The 21,044-nt window shown below is 28.8% G+C and overlaps 1 protein-coding gene across 1 annotated transcript; it reads right to left on the bottom strand.

Moving 5' to 3' along the window:
- Nucleotides 1-353: 353 nt before the first annotated feature.
- LOC148234470 (alpha-tocopherol transfer protein-like) lies at nt 354-8,980 on the bottom strand. The gene is made up of 7 exons (XM_088187671.1): nt 8,918-8,980; nt 7,453-7,648; nt 5,226-5,385; nt 4,874-4,935; nt 1,394-1,587; nt 1,088-1,292; nt 354-965 (listed from the first exon to the last, which is right to left on the bottom strand). Exons 2-7 carry the CDS (start codon nt 7,634-7,636, stop codon nt 763-765), a joined length of 1,008 nt encoding a protein of 335 aa, XP_088043797.1. The 5' UTR covers nt 7,637-7,648; nt 8,918-8,980; the 3' UTR covers nt 354-762.
- Between the last annotated feature and the right edge of the window lie 12,064 nt (nt 8,981-21,044).

Genomic DNA, 21,044 nt, shown 5'->3' with positions numbered 1-21,044 from the left:
GCCCCGCCGGCCGTTGTATTCTCGTCGTGGTCCACCAAATGTGGCTAAAGTGGCCAAATAAATCGGACCTCACAAATAACTAATATTAATAAACTATATATTTGATACTAAAATAAACTTAGCTTATAAATAAAATTACATAATTAAAAGGTAATAATATTTATTGTTAAAAGGCAAAAATAACATACACGAAAAAACTTAAAAATAAATGTTTTTATATGTATATTTTTATATATCTAATTTAAACTATAATCTATACTATATTTACGAGTGTAAAATATATTGCACCCCCAAAATATATAAATATAGTAATTATCACTGGTAACCTGTTAATATCACATATGAAATACTTATTTTGTATAATGTATATATCAGTGCATATATACATATATTATAATATAGCAAAGAGCAATGTCAATCGATTTATAAATTTATATCACAAGAAATGTATATAAAAATAATGAATGAATAATGTCGTAAATGATTTTAGAGATCATAGAAGATGACATGATTTGTGTATGTATAATATAAATGTCATGGGATTTATAAGAATGTAAGATGTATAAAGAAATATATAGATGTAAAAGCGTTGGAAATTTATGAAGAGACGATAGAGAGAGAGATAGTAAAATAATATAGTTTACATAATAAGTATTACTAAGAAGAAATATAATGTATGGAAAATAAACTGAGGTAGAGGAATAGACAGTCAGAATACTTATTGTAATTATGTATAAGATAAAGAGATCTTAGTTTAAGTGCCTAATCTACTTCTAATTTTCTGAAGTTTCCAGTGACACCTCTCAGCGGATCATTAGCAGCAGCACAGGAACGCTTCGAATCTCCTCTGAGTGCTGAAACTGCACCTTCTCTTGCAGCTTCACTGAACATCTCAAGTCGAACGGCCATTTTGTCATTTAGTAGGAGTAAGTCTCTGGAATTGGTCAATTCAATCTTCCATAGTTCTGTAAAATTAGATCAATTGTTATTCTTTATTTTATTATCATCTCATTTAGTTTATAGTTTTTTTTAATATTAAATAGAGTGAGATATAAAATACTATATATATAGCTCATTAAAAACTTACTGATCATTTCTGCCATAGGCATAGTGCCACCATACTCTTTAGGCAGCACGCTCATGTCCATCTGAGCATCTTTGGGGTAAGTATACAATTTAACTCTCTTCCTTATCTTTTCTGATATCAGAGCCATACCGAAGTCCAAAGCGAACTTAATAGTCGGATGAACTCCGATGCCATAAATTTCTTTGTGTCTCATCGGTATTGTTCTCTGATAAAATATGCAAATGCAAAGCAAACATTAGCAGATGTTTTAAGATAATTTAAATTAAACCAAGTTCACAGTTAATATATAAAAATATCAAGTATTACTTCTCCATTTTTCACAATTCTCACTGCCTCTCTGGGCGTGAATAGCGTCAAATGTGGAAAACTGACACCAGAACCGTCAGCATAATGTATGAAACCCTTGATTTGATTCTCTTCGTCTTCCATCAGCGTCTCGTAGCAAATTCCGTGCGCTCTGCACATGTCCTGGTTAGTGTATTTGTAGGGATCGAATACTCCTGTGAAAATCGTGCTTTAGGGTATATGCACATGCATGGTCACAAACATATAAACAGTTTATAAATCCACCTAGTGAGCTAAGAATGATTTTGCTATTTAATATTGACAATATATCTAATAAAAATATGTCGGACTTTCACTATCGTGAGGTACCGCAGCAAGCGAGTGCGTGTAAATACTGGACGCCTTTTTAGCTATATATTTAGTCACGAAATTAAATACTGTGATTTAAATATTAAAGTATTATTTTTTATTGTACGGATTATGTATGATACTGTTATTATCTTCGATTATAGAAATTCTGCAATTATAATCTAATAAAACAGAAGAGCCTAAGACAGAGTAAAAAATATATTATATGTCATAAACTATAATAATAATTTAATTTATAATATTTATTAAAATTTAGATATCATTAAAAAAATATAATTAGGAACAAAACTTAACTATATTACTTAAATCAGAGTATATTTTTTTATGGTTTTTATTTTATTTTTTGCTAAATAAATTATGGGATAATTAAAGAAAGTTTAAGAGATTTGGTTACAGATTTAGAAGAGACTGCAGCAATTAAAAAAATACATATGAGTTTATTGTATATGACAATGTGAAATTATCCGTTCAATTAATTTTTTTTTGATTTAATTTATTGACGAATATGTAAAATATTACTTTCCGGGCTTTTAGTCTATATAAGATTTGAGGAACGTATAAAGAAAAGTTTGCGTTATAATTACTTTATAAAATCCTGTGAATAAATTTATGTATTCATATTAATTAATATACTGTTAAATATGATATTTTTAATTAAAAAATACATATAACTATTTTTTATTTGATTTAAGGCAGAAACTCGATATGGGTCGAAAAAAACCCTGTGGCCTTTAGCGTATAGTCGAATTAGGTTAAAGAAAATTTTGCGAATATTTTCTGTGATGTGATATGTCTGTGAATATTTTCTTTCCAATGTTGCTAGAGCTCGATTTTTTTGACATATATATGTAGATATTATAAGCAAAAGGCGTAAAAATTAAAGCTATGCAATAAGATTTTTTTAAAACAATAACCAGTGAAGACTTAGTTGCATTGCTTGCAATAATAAAGTGAATGTCATAAATAATAATTTTTGCTTCAATGTGGATTCTAATCTTCAAAATAAAATCGAAGAATATTTGTATTAGTGTTTGTGGCAATATCCACGCATCAACCTTTACAAAATAAATTTAATTTTCTTAGCGTGTCTTTTACCTCAATAAAACTGGTTTGACATTTTATCTCAATAAAACTGGTGTAATGAAAAATCTAAGACTATGACAAAAAAGCGTTTCAAGAAAAAATATTACTAGAATATTTCTTAGTAAAAAAATAAAAAAGGCATAAAGGCATATTTTTCTGCAGTTTATACAATTTAAAAAAAATATACTATTCATTTAAAAAAAATTATTTCATTTTCATTTGATTTTAATATCATCAATATTTTTTCCCTGAAACGATTTTTTGTCATAGTTTTAAGTTTTTCATTACACCGGTTTTATTAAACTTAGCATATAGTCAGGGATTTTGTATTTTAATAGAACATTATATTTGAACATAGTGTAGAAAGCAAGAGTTAAATACATTGTCTTCAAACTTAAATTAATGGAACTTTTCTCTAAAAAGCTTGCCGCTACAATGACGCTTGGACCGATATTTAATAGTAAGAGATCGTTAACTATAAAAAATAAAATTTCAATCACGAAACAATTAATTAACACATCCTAACATATGCCAGTCCTGTGTGATTTTTTCATTAAAAATAAAGCTATAAAAATAATATATAATACACCTTTTTAAACTAATATTTAAAAAAATGCATATTAGCCTTCAAATACCAACAATTAAAGAATACTAATATTTTAATAGAAGAAAATATTATACAAATATTTCGTAAAGCACACTAATGGGTGACCATGATGAAAGCCTTAAATTTAAATACAAGCATAAAATGCACAAAGTACATCAGAGGCCCAAGACAATATATTAATAATTTCAGATTTTTACTGGAATATACTCTGATTATTACTAATTTATTATTATAATATGTTTCTTTTTTTTTCGCTTAAATTGAAATATTTTTTAGCTTTTTCCTTTATTTATAACCACATTTTTTTTTATTAAATTGTAGTTATAAGCAAATTGTATAAATCTATAACATGTATAGTATATATACAATAATTCTTATGCATGTAAACTTATTTATATTACTGAAATAAATATATAAAAAGATATTGATGCACTAATATTGAAAAAATAAGATCAGTGTCCACATTAATAATTATTATTTATTAACCTTTGTGAAATTAAAGTTCTAGTTAAACTATTGGACTGTAAAAAATAAGTAATAAATTATATTTGCGCTCCTTGATAATTTTTTTATTGGACAATATGCTCCAGATGATCCAAAAAGATACTTCTGCTTAAGAATGAGAAAGAAAACTTGTTATAAAGATGTTTACTTTAAAATACTTCAAACTTAAAATAGTTACAGAAGCCTAAAAACTGTTACAAAGAGTACACAAAAAAATCAATTAGAGCAATATGATTTAGCAAGCATATAAAAAAATGTCAAAAGTACTTGAAAGTAAATTTAATGCTGTATTATGGGAAATAATGAAAAAATATTGTTTGTAATTTAAGTCAACTGCATGATCATCTTATTTTAATTTCTTAATAAATATATATTATTAAAGAAAAATGCTATTAAATAAAATAAAGGTTATTTTCTACGTGGAATGAAAACATATCTAATTATTAATAATAAATGTTTTTAAGTAGCTCGCCTATAACCTGTTGAAAAGTGACACCTTAATAAAAAAAAGTATATAGAAAAGAAATTGGTAATCTATAATTATACCGACAAACGTGCAAATATTTCGTTTATAAATTATATACAGTAATAAAGCTTTTAAAATATTTTTCTAAAATAGTATACTAAATATAATAATAAATAAATTTAAATAGAACACAAATTATTATTTAGAAAAATAAAAAAAATGTGTAATAAAGTCCTTATTATATAAAATATAGATTGTATTATATAATATAATAAAATAATCTAACCCAATATTACCTTCCTAGATTAACTCGAACGGATCGTCTGGAATAAAACATTCTTAAACTAATCTAGCATTATGTTAACTATTGTGAAGGAAAAATATCGATTTATTAACTTTTGTATAATCATAAAAACCAAGAAAAAAATGGGAGCATTTTCTCTTAATTATGTTAACATATAAAAATTCTAACCCGGTCTGTAAATTATGACCCGTCTTCCAAGCGGGTCTTTGAAAGGGCTGATGAAACAATATCTGAAATAGTTAATATATTTTAATTAATTAAATACATAAAATATATTATTTTTAAACATATAATGCAGAAATTTTGACGTAAACTTCTTCTTTAAACCCCTGTAAATTTTATATAATAATATTTTTTTTTGCATATTTAACAATACGATGAGCTATTTTAATGTTTCTATATATTTTGACAGTAATATCAGAAGTAAATACATGTTGATAATAAAGTGTCATCTATGCAATAATAAAATTTTTGACGTCAAAACTTATGCATTAAAATATATATCAAAATCATATCTTACCCTAATTCGATCAACTCGAACATTCCAGGTAATTTGTAGTCCAACTGATTGAAAGCAATGCCGAAAGATTGCCTCAAAAGTAAATATCTCTCAATGGCATCCTGTGCCATAGGCACGCTGAACTTCTTAGCTCGCAAAAACCTCAAAAAGAAGCTGGCATCTGTAAAGTAACAAAAAAAAATTACCGGCTACGTAAAGACTCGATGATGAAATTGAACTTTAGTTATATAACTTTGTTGCATTGTCGTTTGGCACATTTGGGTAATAGCACTATAATTATTTTACCAGGAAGGCAAAATGTGTACGAATGTCAAGTGAAAGTCGGTCACGGAATTAAATACAACATTAATGAAAGAAGTCGAAAAAAATATACACGTAGGCAAAGTAGGCCAGTCGTCTTAGCGAATCGGTATTGTTGAGATTGACGTTGCATCACTTATTGCTTTTGCAGCAGATATACAGATATCAATTATGGTCAGATAATTCATTCAACATAATAGCGTAGGTATGTTATATCACGTCGAGGCAGGTTTTCTTTCATTTTTCTGATTAAGTCTGATTCGCTTAGGACACGACGAGACTAGAATTACTACTTTCTTTTAAATTTGTTTTAAATTATGATTGCTAGTCAAAACTTCAGTTCTTTGTAATTATTTAACATAAAAAATAATAACCTAATGGGAGTTTCAACATATTTATTGAGACAATAGTCTCAGGGGAAATTCAACTAAAACAATAGTTTCAGATGCATTTTTAAAGTATGAGCTTCTGACTGTCTCAAATATGTTGAAAAAGTGTGCTACGAATAAATGGACAACAAATTGTTTGAATGTCAACCGCACGAACGGTTGATGACAGCTGGCGCTACAGTCGGCTTTGGCCGCTCCCTCGATGTAGTTGTCTGTGGCCGATTTTCTGAGCGATCACATTTCATATTTACGTAAATTAAAAAAATAAATTAATGATAAAAATATACTGCCGTATTTATGGCATTAATAAATAACATAAAGAGCAGAGGACTTAGGTTGGACCCTTGAGGTACCCCCAAAGGTGTTAAATATTCTTTTGCCAATCGCCCGCCATAGGTTATAAACTTTCTAAGATCGCTCAAATATCTCGAGAATAACCGAATTAAATCAACCGAGTAACCGAAATTCGACAATTTTTTTATTAATAACTACTGACAATCCACTTCAATTTTGTCAATGTTTTGTTGAAAGACAGAAGGTTAGTAACAGTGGAAAATAATTTAGCAGAAGCTGACAACACTGTGACTGTTCTATAGTTCTTTATACACAATTTGTCACTCTTTTTTTTTAATTTGATAGACTTTTGTGCATTTCCATAGATCAGGAAATGATCATTAGATCAAAAATACGTTTTAGAGGAGTAGCGAGACTGATTTTGCAACCCTTCAAAATTAAATCAGACCCAGAAGAACGCCCTATCTTTAAGCCGTATTTAAGATCCGAGCGCTCAGTTTCTTAGGTGATCAGTACTGAAGAGCAAGAACAAGAAGAAGTAAGCGACTGAGCAGAAGACGAAAAATATTCCTCGAAAATAGAACGAAAATATTTCGCAGAACCATCGGCAATATTTTGTGAACCGTCCAATGTTTTATCGTCGAAGTTTTGAAGTATATTTTAGAGGAGCAGTGAGACTGACATCGCAACCCTTAAAAATTAAATCAGGTCCAGAAGAACTCCATGAAAAGTAATAATATGGAACTTTGAATGAATAAAAGTAAAAGTATGATTTATTCCAAAATAAATGCACTAAATACAATATGTTACAAGGTATCAAAAATACCCAAATCTGCAGATTGGATATCTAAAAAAAAATCATAAATAAATACAGTTTTTCTACAAATTTTTAAGTGAAAAATTAAATTTTTTTTATGAAGTGTAAAGATGATATACAAATAATAAATAATCACCTAAATACTTACAACTAATATTGAAAAATTCTAGCATAGTTGTAAAACGTTTTTTTATGAAAAATAAGCTACTATTTATTCAGTTGATTTCTTATATTTTATTAATGCAAGTATTTGACCACAGTACAAATCAACCCTCATGGTTTGAAGTTTTATTATTTAAACCAAAACTTAGTGACTAATAAGAGACGATTCCTTAGAAAATATATAGTAAAAATATGCTTGTAGATAAAAATATAACACACTGAATTTTTCAGTTAAAATAAAAATAAAATACAATGTAATTTATACCCATTCTTATGGAAGCGATCCTCGGATTTTGAATGGCCCATTCTCTCAACGACCTGACTGCTTGATCTCTGTTGCTCGAATTCTCTCTGAGTTCATCTTCAGCCATTTTCTTCACTTCTGGCGCCAGATTGCAGACATACTCATCGGCTTCGGTGATGAAGCGCTTCTTAGTTTTGGAAGACATCTTTCAAATATTCTAAAATAAATAAAAAAACATATTTTGATGCGATACATAAAAAGCACAATGAAAACATCGCTCGCAATAAACAACATGACGCATACAATAAATAAAACGTAATACCAGTTTTAATGCATTATTGGATAAGCGCAGCTCAATGTTTGACAGTGACCTACTGAGTATTACATACTAAGTTATGCAATAACCGGAACGATTTGTTCGAGGCACACGGTGTGTAAGAAACGTACTTAGTGAAATATAGTTTTAAAATTATTGTGTGGAATATTGTGATGGCATACATATTTACTTTTTATTAAAAATTTGACCATCATGACAATAGGTTTCTTTAAAGCATCATGATACAATTTAACATTTGAAAAATTAATTAAAAAAAAAAAAAATGGTGCACATTTGAAATAGATATGCATCATTCCACATTGAGAAGCTGGATGGGTCGTGCAGGAGGAGCACTGACGTAATCATCGCGACGCAATCGCGACTTTATAATGCATTTTAAAGACACCGTTCCTTAACAACTTTAAAAATTGCAATAAACATAAAATAGTATCCCAACAGTCCTAGCAAAAAAAAATCAGAATGCGGTCTCATTTCCTATGGGATCATTGGTTGAACACACCGTAAATTTCGTCATATAAAGCGGTAAGGGTTGCATCCAGTTTGTCGCAAATATCGATACATTTTAAGCAAGTGACTTCATTCTATAATTATTTATTATTGCTACTGGTGACTATAGTTTATTTCACTACTGTGATCCTAAGTAAGTTTTCATATTAAAAAAATAATAAAGGATTATTTTAAAGATAAGTCAAACCTTATATAAATTATTTAAAAACATTTTATGTACTTTGAATTAATTTATTTCTGAATATTCCTTGAAGTAAGTGAAGCTTTTTATTTAGCTTAAAGCAATTATTTTATAATTAGAATTAAATTAAATTAAATACACGCTAATCAAAAGGTGTAGATATTATGTACATAAATTCTTTGTATGTTTTTTTATTTTTTAATATGAATGTTTAATATTTTTTGTACCACCCTGTGCGACCCACATTGGGCAGCTGCCGTAGATATAGTCTCATCATAATCGGAGAGAAAGTTTTTCGCCACCGCGCCGATCGGGTCTCGTCAAAGAATGACTGGCAATACATTACATCATAGTTTACAACGGTTATATCATACATAAACGCACAGCCCAAAGATTCAATGACGCAATAAGCAGACATAAAAAAAAACAATGTTGGCCAATTTCTTCACTTTGGTACTTACAGAAAGTGGCCCACTGGCCCTAGTTGACTCGATGCCCGAGTATTATCGCCTACCGGCAAAACCCGTCTGAGAAAACGAAACATGATTCATGACGACGATGATAATTTATTTATTATTAAAAGCGATAGTTTCTGTAAGTGACTTAATAAAATTGAGTTAAGCTGTATCTTATGTGAACGTTATTAACATTGAACGCGAAGTAATTGTGTTAAACTACTGTTTCTTTCGAGCAAGCAACATTTAAATAACCATGAATTACAAGATTTTGGCATAATAGATTTATATGTTGAATTAAAATTTTCTATCAAAGTCAATTAGTTGGTGAAAAAAATTACGGTGACAAATAATTTTATTGGTGAATATGCTTTAAAATAAATCAATACGTACACAAATTATCTTTCAATAATATAAAAAATCAGTTTTTTCCTGATTTTTTGTTTATGAATTTTATTTACAATAAAATTCTTTGTTCCATATTGCAAAATATTTTGTATTTTTTTTTTAATAAATACTGAGTGTTCTTTTATAGACTAATAATTAAAGAGTCTTTTATTGTAATAAGTTTTGTGATAGAATATGCTAATTTTTTTACTATTTCGCTCGGTTTTATTTGATTAAATTTGTTTACCACAAAGATTAAATAACCGTATTTTTATGTAAGATAATGTATTTTTTGCAATTGTTGCTCTTAAAATAAATAAAATATTTGTAGGAAAAAATGTTATGCGAGCGAAATATAAATAAATGTAGTCGTAAAAAATGATACATTCTAACAATTAGTTAAATTATTATGTAGAAGTAAAAAATATGTTTTATTTAATATTAATTTTATAAACGTTGCTATATAAATTTAAAAAATAATATAATATTTAAATAAAAGTAAAATATACTATTTTATGTATTAGCTTTATTATGATCGTTTAATTTTAATTAACTAAATAATAATTAGTCACGTGAATTTGCATGTAAATAAGTCAAATTAAAAAAAGCAACGGTTGTGCGAATATGTATTATACATATATCACTCAATTATATGAAAATAATAGGAAGCTCCGAAATTGCATATGTTCTGTAACATACTATTTGAGAACCTGCACTTCAAATGTTTTTTTCAATTATTCTTGTTAATGACTTTAGAGTTATCATTCAGGTCTCTCAGAAAAACTTTTATAACCGATATTTTTAAAAATTTAATATAAATGTTTATTTTTTATAATTTTCAGTTAAGAGAATATGTAAAAAAATATGTGCAATTATCATTTATATATATAATTTTTATCTACGATCTTTCTCTCATTAATATTGAATCTTAAAAAAAATATTAAGAATTAAACGAAAACTACAGTTTTATGTAGGTCATGCGTTTGTTAAGTGTTTAATTCATTTCTAGTTAAGTGAATTCTATTAAAATATATTTAATTTTAAGATCATTACTAAAAGTTTACTTATATTTCGATTAAATCAAAAAATTCCACTTTTATTTAGTAGCAAAAATCGACAAAGATATTTATTGTTTTTTTTTAAGAAAAATTACACATACAAAGTAATATTATAAATATTTTTTTATGCACAAAATAAAATATATTCATTAAAAATAAATTGCTTTAAGACAATATTTTTATTTTTGCTTTATCGTTTGAACTCACAGTTATAATATTCACAAATCATAATACGTCAAATCACAATCCTTTGTACGCAAAGTAAGATTTTAAAGCATTCGTTGCCAACCTTTTTCGTTCACTAAAGGACGTAGAGCCAATCTGTCAGTTGCACCTGACACGTGTGTTACCACTTAGAAACTGGACGCACTATGCCGGTTAAAAGTTGACCGCGCAATATGTAAGTTAAACCCCACTTCTGGTTGCCGCGCAGTTTTGAAACCATCCCCGGACCAAACGACTGCGACGACCTCAGTGATTGTCAAACGTTTCGCGATTATATCACCTTGATATAATATTAACCTATTTATAACTTCCTTATGATTAACTAGTATATATGCAAGGCTAGCCCTATATTATTTAGCACCCAAGAGAAAATATCATACACCAATACTACTTCAACATAAATTATATTTCAAAAAAAAAAAATGATAATAATTAAAAATAAAAAATTATAGTAAATCAAAATAATTGTTTATCGTATTGAAATTATTTATTAAATTAGCGTATTTAAGCGGCGGCGAAAACAACTGAATGGTAACCACAGAACAAAGAATATATAGTAGCTAAACAAAGCTATGAAGCACAGAGAGTAAGAAATGTGGTTCCCATGAGTCGATCTACTATAAGGGGAGATAAAAAAATACTTTTTATTATATAGTATTAAATTAATAATATAGCATTAAATAATAATGCAATCCTTTTTAATAAATGTAAAATATTTATCTATATATATATAGTTAGGAAAGCTATTTATACAACTTCAACATTATTAAAAACGGCGTTTTTAAAATCACAGTGCAATTGATATGTTGTTGAAAATAATTTATAAGTAAGCTTAACATAAAAAAGTAGTGTGTTATAGCTTTACAATTAATCTAATTCTTAGTGGTCTTTGATCATATGCACGTGTTGCATGTACGCTCACTTAGCAGTTTTAAATTTTTTTAACAACAAATTGTATGCTACTCTAAAATGTCTATGAAACTCAATTTGACAGTTGCGAAACGTCAATTTGCTGTTCAAACCCAAACCCGACCCAATGAAAGCTCTTAAAGTATAATTAGTTTACGAACTTTCATAAGGCCAAGTCTTCAATACAAAGTAAGTCAAAAGAAAAATTGCAAAAATTAGCTATATTAAGCTAAATAAATTATTAAAATAAATTGAAGTCACATCTTGCATATTTTTCCATAGATATGCGTGTTTATCAAAGTATATTCAAACTACTTTTGATATAAAAGTGTTAGTCAAAGTATATTTAAATCGAGTTTTAGTCAATAAATGAGCGCAAAAAACAATTATCACTTCTCAGAAGTCAAAAATTCACGTCAAAAGCAATAAAATCGTGCTTTAAAAAATTTTATTGCTTTTGACGTGAATTTTTGACTTCTGAGAAGTGATAATTGTTTTTGCGCTCTCATATTGGTCAAAATTCGGTTTATATATGCTTAATTTGATTCTCACTTACTGTAAGCTGAAATATTGTTTAAAAAGTATACTTAATATGAACGCTAGATAACCGAGCGTTTCCAATATGGAGTGGAGTCTAAACCTTAAATATGATCAGACAAATGCATGTCAAAATAATAAAAAAAACACTGACTGGGCAATTATTGTTCCATTAAAAAAGAATCTGAAATGACGTCTCTGACTCCATCGCCCACTTAATTCGCCTGGAGCCGGTGGGCGATGCTTTCCACTTTTGCATTAAGGCAACCTTCTTAAATATATTTTTTTAGATTGCTCTAGAAATATTTTTATATAAATTTACCCCTATGTACAAATTTATTTTTTTAAATTTATCTTTCCTTAAAATTTCACTGTTTCTAGTATTACATTTATGTACATACTTATTTTTTATTAAGATAATCTAAAATCATTTTTGTGTTAAATGACATATATAATAATTTTTTTTTTTTTATTTATCGAATATTTAACTATTGTAATTTTGAATTTTTTTTGAATTGGCAACACTTTTTCGCCCGATTTAACAGCTGACAGCTGATTTGCGCTCAGTTTGGTTCGCCATTTCACCACGAATAACGATACAAATTGTGCTCTATTAATAGTTCACTAACGTTTGAAAATCGTTCTTTTCCACTAACAGTCGCATGTTCTTTTCCAAAGATGCAATTTCATTGACAATTAGCGCCTTCTTATCAACTAAATTAGGGCACAGTTTTCTCCAAGCAGAATTGAATATTCTCTTGGTAACAATGTGGCGACCATACATATAGGCACATTAAAAGGGCGATTGTTTTATTGTTAATGACCGTGAGCAAAAACGTTCATTCATTAACAATGAGACAAACATCATGGCACAAGAGGGATTTATTTTGAAGTTAAGATACAAAACGATACGGACGCAATCAATGACCACAATGCAAATCTTTCCTTAGAATTCGCAAGTCTGGAGCCAAGCAAAAAACTGGCTTTCGAAATACACATCCGATTTTTCGAATTCTAAGAAGCCACTGCAGCGATTGGCTAAGAGATCAATGCACAGTCGCGATCGACCAGTAAAGGATATGAGAAAGTAGACGGTCCGAGATACAAGACGGCTGAGGCACGAGACAAAAGACGTCACCAGACAGCAGAGCCAGAGAGCCAAGATCTACCAGCAGCAATCCGGAGGACCAAGCCACGCGCCCTCACCGACAGACCTGAAGATCACACCTGACACTCGCAGAGCCCTGAGACATCATCACATGCACACCTTAATCGCGAGAAACGTCGATAGTCAAAATTGTAATTATAACTTAATAAATAATCTAATAGGATTCGCCGAAGAGTCTCATCAACCATCCCTAGGGCTACGCCCCTTAAAACAATAAAAATTAAAAGGAATAACCTAAACAAACTTCAGTAGCATGTTCTATTATATACAAGTAGTAAATTTAATATTGTAAATGTGTGTATCCATCAGCCTAATATCCACGTGTTTATGGCATTGAAACGCGCGCCCCACACTTTGAGACGCCTTCCAGCTCTCAGCATGACGACCGTCACACTTTGTGCAACGCTTGAGGAAGTTTGTGTATCACAAACACTACCGTTTTCGTATAATATAATACGAATTGAGAATGGGCTATTGCCAAATGATGGGTTATATAACACGAAATGTGCAAACGTAACATTTCGGCATTGCACCGCGGCAATTTTGATAACCACTTTTTATTTTTCTTCTTCTTACACTTACAAACTTTGTCTGTGAAGAAATAGGACAGTTTTTTTGACATTCACGCACCGAGTTTTGTGTACCTAACGCTCGTTATAATTGAAGCACCATTTCCTATTGTGCAAGCGTTGTGGTGCAACGAAAAACGGTGCATGTTTTTTATGTACGGTAAAAAAAGTTATATAACCTAACTATTTCGCATATGCAACGATGAATTATATTTTTTTTTACCGCAATAATTGTATAATTTGTGAGACATTACACGTTCTCCAACTGCAATAAGCAATGATTTTAATTCGAGTCGCAAATATAAGGGAATCTTTGTGGGCCGTATTTGAACTCGCGAGCTATAACGCCGGCGGATTGCGCCTAGGTATTTTAGTGAAAATTGGTCCATTTGCACAGAATATGATTAAAAATTTACATAAAATTATTATTTTTAATATAAATACCTACATCTGAATTTTGATTTTCACTATTCTTATATTAGAAATTTTATGAAATTATTAAATTTAAAAAATATTAATACGTCATTGAATGTAAGAATAAAAAAGATCGCTCAAGTTTAGTGCGAAGCGCAATACATTAAAATCGAAGGCCGTGACCGCTGCCGGTGCAATTGTGACGAATGTAATTCGGTCCATAACGGTCTCTGGCTCAACCGTTATTAGGCTTGCCTCATGGTGTATTGTTTGTATTATGCTTCAGGTAGTTTATTGATTTTGATTAATATACTACGGGATATATTTTTATAAATATATTTAAAAAAAAATAAAAACACTTTAATAACATATTTTGTGGGTGCAATTGATCCCCCAACATCATTATCTGCGATTCGCCAAAGCTGTCTCGAATCAGATGTGACACCCGCAATACGAGAAATATTTTAAATAAATTGTGACTCGATAATCAAATAATGTCTTGCAATACAAGCAAAACGTGGTGCCAGTTAGTCTTATTGGTTATGGATAATGCTCCTGCTCATACTTACTGGAAAAGTTCGAGTTGGTTAAGGTCGAGTTTCTTTCTCCTAAAACCAATATATTACTCCAACTCATGTACCAGCAGGTGATTTCGAGCTTCTAAAAGCTTTACACTATCATTATTTTAGCGACACTTTGAAGTGACCGAAAAAACAAATCTTAAAAAATATTGATATCCTCATGCCTAAATAAACCTAAAGTACTTTATTTCAGAAATTAAAAATTCATGGGTCGCGACAAAATTCTAAAGAAACTGGAGGGTCGGTAATTATTATTGTACACATACATACTATCTATTAAGCCCTATTTAAGTAAAGCAAACGTTTATATATATTTAAATTGTCCATTTTAACTCTTTTTTAAAATCGTTCTACTAATATAAACATATAAAATAATACATTATTTAAAAATGTCGACATTCCTATATTATTTGTCTGTGTTTTGAGTTCGTTGTAGCAATTGCAAGATTACAATAAGAATTGTTTTTTGCTATTGTGAAATTCGTAACGCAAAATTAGACGGCAGTGACATCGTGAAAGTCAACACTCGAATGCTTATTTATGTCGAGTTCTCTTGAATACATAATGTCGTGTGTTTATCGAACACATTTAATTTATGCGATACTATGTTATGCGTATGATTATGATTCGTTTTTCACGATGAATTTTGCAATAGAATATAATATAAACAAAACCACATGGAAATGAATTTGTTTCTGACATTTGCCAACACGTGCGGATGCGAAGAGAGGTTTGAAAAACATATTAAGGCCAATTCAACAGGTTTCAAGTGAAAGCTCGCAAAAATGTAAACTTGTCCCAAATTTACATTTCAAATTTTGAAATTGTAGATTATACACATTAATTAGTATGCTTCAGTGTAAATAAAATGAATATTTGAGCTTTAAAATTAATATTAGTAAATGAACATGTCCTATGCTTTCTCTAATATATACACATGTAGAAATGTAAACCATATAAGTATTATACAACGTTTTTAAAAAACAGGAATGGGCTCGTTCTCTCAAATGCATATTTGCTTTAAAAAAAAGTTCAAACAATCTCAGATAAATTAAATAAACAACTAAAAGTTTGTATTTGGCAGTGGTTTGGTTGTTTCTACGACACTCATGGTTGATATTGTTTTTGGCAAAATGATTAAAATCCACTTATATTAGTTTTATAGTATCTAATATGTTTTGCAGTTCCTAGACCATTGCTTGTATTGACATTTTTTTTGTCAATAATAATGTTTATTTAAAAACTTTTAAATTTAAATTTTTATATTTATATACACATACAGTAGGCTCCCCAATAACACGGTGAATTGGGGACGTGGTATTTGGGTGCCCGTTACTTTATGTGTGAGCGAGCCAAAGGAAAGATATCTCACCACACGACCCTGATTCTTACGTACGTATTACAAAAAAATTGTATGAGTATTTTCTAGTCCCCCAATTACACGAACCCAAATAGCACGTTCAACCAAACATCGTAACCCTCATGAAAGACTTGCTGATAAATCAAAAGAAAGCTAACCAATAAAAATAATATATGTATGTATAAACATATATTACTAATAACACAATTTTAAAATAAAACTGAATTCTAAAATTTGTTAAAAAAAATAATTATGTAATAGTTAAAGCAAAGGAAATTTAAATTCTGATAAACTCTCTGATGTTTTGCAACCTTAAACATATAAAACATTTTCTCTATAATAGATGTTCGATAATAATGTTGTTTATATATGGTAATTTAATAAATATTTTCAGACTTAATAAAATATCGTATATGCAAATTAATTGAATTCTATTAATAATCTTAGATCAAGTTTGGTTTTTGTTCTTATGCAATAATAATTTTTCATGTCTAAAATAGCCATTTATCAATTTCTGGTGTATTTGATGCTTTAAATATATATTTATTATATTATGAATTTTATATATTTACTACCTGTCGGTACCTCACTATCGCGAGCCACCGAAGCTAGCAGGTGTGCGAATACCAGACCCTTAACTTTTTGGGTTTTAAATATTATTTTTGCTTCGTTCTGATTTTTTTAAATATATTTTAAAATTTAATGGTTCAAATAAGATGAATAAGAATATTTTCAGAATTTTTTTATTTATATAATTTAACGTTAGATTTGGAACTTAGATATTTAATGATAAATCTAAAAATTGTATATTATTTATAAATAAGTTTAAAACTTAGCTAGATAATATTAAATTAAACATTGTACAGTAAATTCTCAATATAGCGAAGCTCACGGAACCAATGAATAAATTTCGTTATATTGAATCAAAGGAAGATGTTATATTTTAATTTAATTTTTAATTACTACAGCATCAAAATAAACTCTTATAATGTTACAGAAACTACACATTTATAATCTGTCCGTTGGTTGATATATTATATATAGCGTTCCCATTGCGACAGCGCCGATTTGATCGACATTAACTTTCAATCCTCATACATACTAATGCTATATAACACGTTCACGTTTAAAACACCTGATTTATTTTCAATTCTTAAAATCTTATGTAAATGTGCATTAAATCGGAAGCAATGATAATGTTTATGTAATATAAAAGGAAAAACTCACTTTTTGGCCTCGGAGCCCGGCGATAGGAATTCAAAATTTGAAAATTTCATTACGAAGATTGTTTTATGATTGTCATTTCATTTAATCAATGTATTCTTCTTATTCTAAACACATTATGTATATATTTAATTTTCATAGTTATAACACATTTAGTTAGTTTGCAATCCGATTATTAAAGAAAAAACTCACTTTTCGGCCTCGGAGTCCGTCGCCGGGAATTAAAATTTTTAAGATTTCATTACGAAGATTGTTTTATGATTGTTTATGTATTTAATCAATGTATTCTTCTAATCCTCAACACACCTATTTAATTTGCAATCCGATTATTTATATTCACTCAAATGATGAATTATTGAAAAATATTGTCGCGTAGCAAAATTTTATTATTAAATAATAATTATTTAAAACTGTTGTCATGGTACTGTCGGCCATCTTATTTTATATTTGAATGCTTATTTTTCATTGGTCGAAACAATAGAACGTATTACCGGTGCCTCGGAGAGCAACGAAGCAAATTTAATTTTTATTATTATAATGAAATATATTTCTTTTGTTTACGTGTATTATTTATTATACACCGTTCATACAAAGCGATAGAAAATTGAAACAATTATATATAAGGTATCAAAGAAAAAAAATGATTTAGTATTAAATCAAATATAGAATATTGCCAATAAAAAATGATTTTAACATCCTCTAGTTATTATTATTATTATTTTAATATATACTTAGCACTTAAGTTTATGCTTAATGTATTTCTGTGACCTATTGGTTAAATATTGTACCTATTGTATTATGGCTTGCTTGACGTCTATTAGCACAATTTTAACTTTCTAAATTAAACGCAACGACAATTTAGGTTACTTATTGATTATTTTTTTTTATTCCATGAAGTTACAAATTATTGAAAAATGTGAAATTAAAAGCCTAAATTCGTCATATTAGAACGCAATAACCATGATAGTGGATTATTATGTAGCTAAAGAAAACCGAAGCCAATTGTAACTGTGACAGCTACTTCACCATTATGCTAATCGATTGCGACACATATATATGGGTTAGAACAGTACTTTCTTATTGACGTGCATAAGAATACTTTAAAACGTTACTTGATTAATAATTAAAATGGTAATGGTAATTTAAATAATTGTGTTCTATATATAATTTAATTACAGCTATTTTTATTGCATATCACAAGATTTGCTAGTTATTTCAAAGTTTCTTATCTTTCCAATCTGTGTCTAATATATTATATGTCTTTATTTTATGTATGAAATAAAGAGTTTATGGAACTAGAATAAAGCAACCAAGAATGTATTCGTTCGTATCGCTCATAATTATGGGACGTCATTTTAAATCAGCTCCAGTAACGGAAGTAATTCAGAAAAATGTAAAATAATTGCGTAACAGTAAATATTGATTTTTTAAACAAATTGATTTAATAAATTAATTTCGGTAAAAACCAAAAATAAATTATAAATATATTCGAATATTCGAATACACCATCCATTTCTCATTCAATATTCGAATAGTTGAAAACTATGATCCTGACCCACTGCAAGCACGTCAATTTATGTCAAGGTCAAGGACGAGAGCGACAGATGCTGAAATTTCATGACTATGGCAGGAGAATCACTGCCGAAATATCGAACAGTAAGAATCCCGTATTTTAAATAATTTTAATACTCGCGAATTTTGACATTTCAATTTAATTTTTATTTTTTACAAAATTAAGAAAATAAATATATTAACATTGGTTCTATATAATTTACAACCATTAGGTTCTTAATTTAGACTCAAGTGTTGGTTGTATTAAAACAACATTCATTTTTGAAAGTATGTTTTGCCAAAGTTGAATTTTCATGACATTTTTTTTATCGCGTTTTTATGTTTTTTTTTTCTTTGTGATATTTTATGGTTTGTCTGACTAATGTAAACTTTGTTGCGAGTGCCACATGAAATTTAAGTCTTTCTGATTCATTATATATTTTTTCTTTGCAATTTGGTTAAATGGTTCCTATTTTATTTTACTATTTAAAATTTATTCAAACATCCTATCTAAAAATGGTTCCCCTTATTTTTTTCTGAGACTCCTCAAACACATGGTAAATGGAAAATTCCATTAAAATTTAAAATTTGATCTTTTTTTTATTATTATTTGCTCTTTATTATAAATATTAGTAAAACCATTTAATTTCAATGCTTCATGGAGAATGGTGAGACCTAGCATTAAAAATTATTTTAACACCCTCATTGAAAATTTTTTTTGTAATATTTTCTGAGATTCCTTAAAATTAATTTATCTCTTCACCCTTTGTCGTATTTTGAGGCATTATACCATGTTTAAAAAATAATGAAAACGTCAAACAAGACGGTTGCTTTCTCTAGACTGAACCATAAAATTTCGATCTTTTTTTTTCAATAAATTTCTATGCTAAATCATTAGTATAATATTTTAATACTATTCAAATATTTATCAAATTAAGCAATATTTTAAACGTGCATAATTAATATAGCATATGTTTTATAACAAAAATAACCAGTTGTATAATATTTAATTTTTTATTGAGATATTTTTAAGCTACAAAAATAAAATTAGCAATTTTTTGATTTATAGCAAATTCGTTGTAGCTATATTTAAATATAAAACACTAAAATAATAATCTAGATCAGTGTTTCTCAACCTTATTACAGATACGGACCACTGTAAATATAATAAAAAAATTGTGGAAACAGCACATTATTTATATACCAAAATTAAAATTTTCCAGCATTGCTTGAAATAAAAAAAAATTATCTTATAATATTAAATATAAATAATAATAATTAAACACAAATAACAAACATATACAAAAAAAAATATTATCAAAATTTTATTGCTAATACAAATAATCAGAAGTCAATCAGTAAATATTTTTTTCAGCAGCTCCCATGGCAAGACATGAAGGCCGTAAAGTCGGAGAAATAGACAGATTCAAAACGTTAGCCGCATGAATTATTGATGACGGATGACTGTAAACATGAGCACGAGTAACGGCTGAAGTTATAGTGCGCATGCGCGACCAATTTAATTCATGGCGCATGCGTATCGACTTCGCAAGACAGCTGGCCAGCCAGTCCGACCGTGCTGCAGTTGTTTTTAGCCGCTTCTATAGCAGATTTTCTGAGCGATTACGTTTCATAATTACGTAAATTAAAAAATAATAAATAATAAAAATATCTCATTTTCAGAATCGTTTAATAATCCCAATGCATGCGCCGCATCTACCGCACGTATGGACCGCACGCCACTGATGTAAATATATGATGTAAGTATCTGGAGTACCGCAAAACAGCGAAAGATCTACTGCCGTACATGTACGGCAATATGCCTCAAAGGATTTATGCATCGTGAAACAGTATTAAATTATAAATGTTATTGAAAGCTTGTTAATAACGCATTCTGTGTCGCTTCATGTACATTTCAGTGTTTCCTAAATTTTATGAGATTCAATATTAAGTGCAATTATAATCATTTTTAGTTTAGACTTTTTCAGTGAGTCACGTTGTCCCATAAAAAACTTGTGAGCAATCTTACTAGCGCGGTCAATTAACATGCCACTCCTGGCAACTGTCGACAGACAAATAGCAGTTTTCTGTCGCATCTGTTGTTCAAACAGGTTTTGGGAAACCGTGGTCTAACAGATTAGATAGAGAAA

This window comes from Plectrocnemia conspersa, unplaced genomic scaffold, assembly GCF_051122295.1.
Source record: "Plectrocnemia conspersa isolate PC_06_02 unplaced genomic scaffold, ASM5112229v1 ptg000006l, whole genome shotgun sequence".
Taxonomy (NCBI): Eukaryota; Metazoa; Arthropoda; class Insecta; order Trichoptera; family Polycentropodidae; genus Plectrocnemia; species Plectrocnemia conspersa.
This window is presented reverse-complemented; position numbering and strand designations above follow the sequence as displayed.

Bases quoted from the DNA above. Each gene is read 5' to 3' on its own strand.
- LOC148234470 (XM_088187671.1), bottom strand. From the start codon at position 7,636: ATGTCTTCCAAAACTAAGAAGCGCTTCATCACCGAAGCCGATGAGTAT. The intron at 1,588-4,873 runs GTTAGAATTTTT...CGATTTTCACAG, and splicing joins GGTCATAATTTACAGACCGG to GAGTATTCGATCCCTACAAA. The intron at 966-1,087 runs GTAAGTTTTTAA...CTAATTTTACAG, and splicing joins GCCTATGGCAGAAATGATCA to AACTATGGAAGATTGAATTG.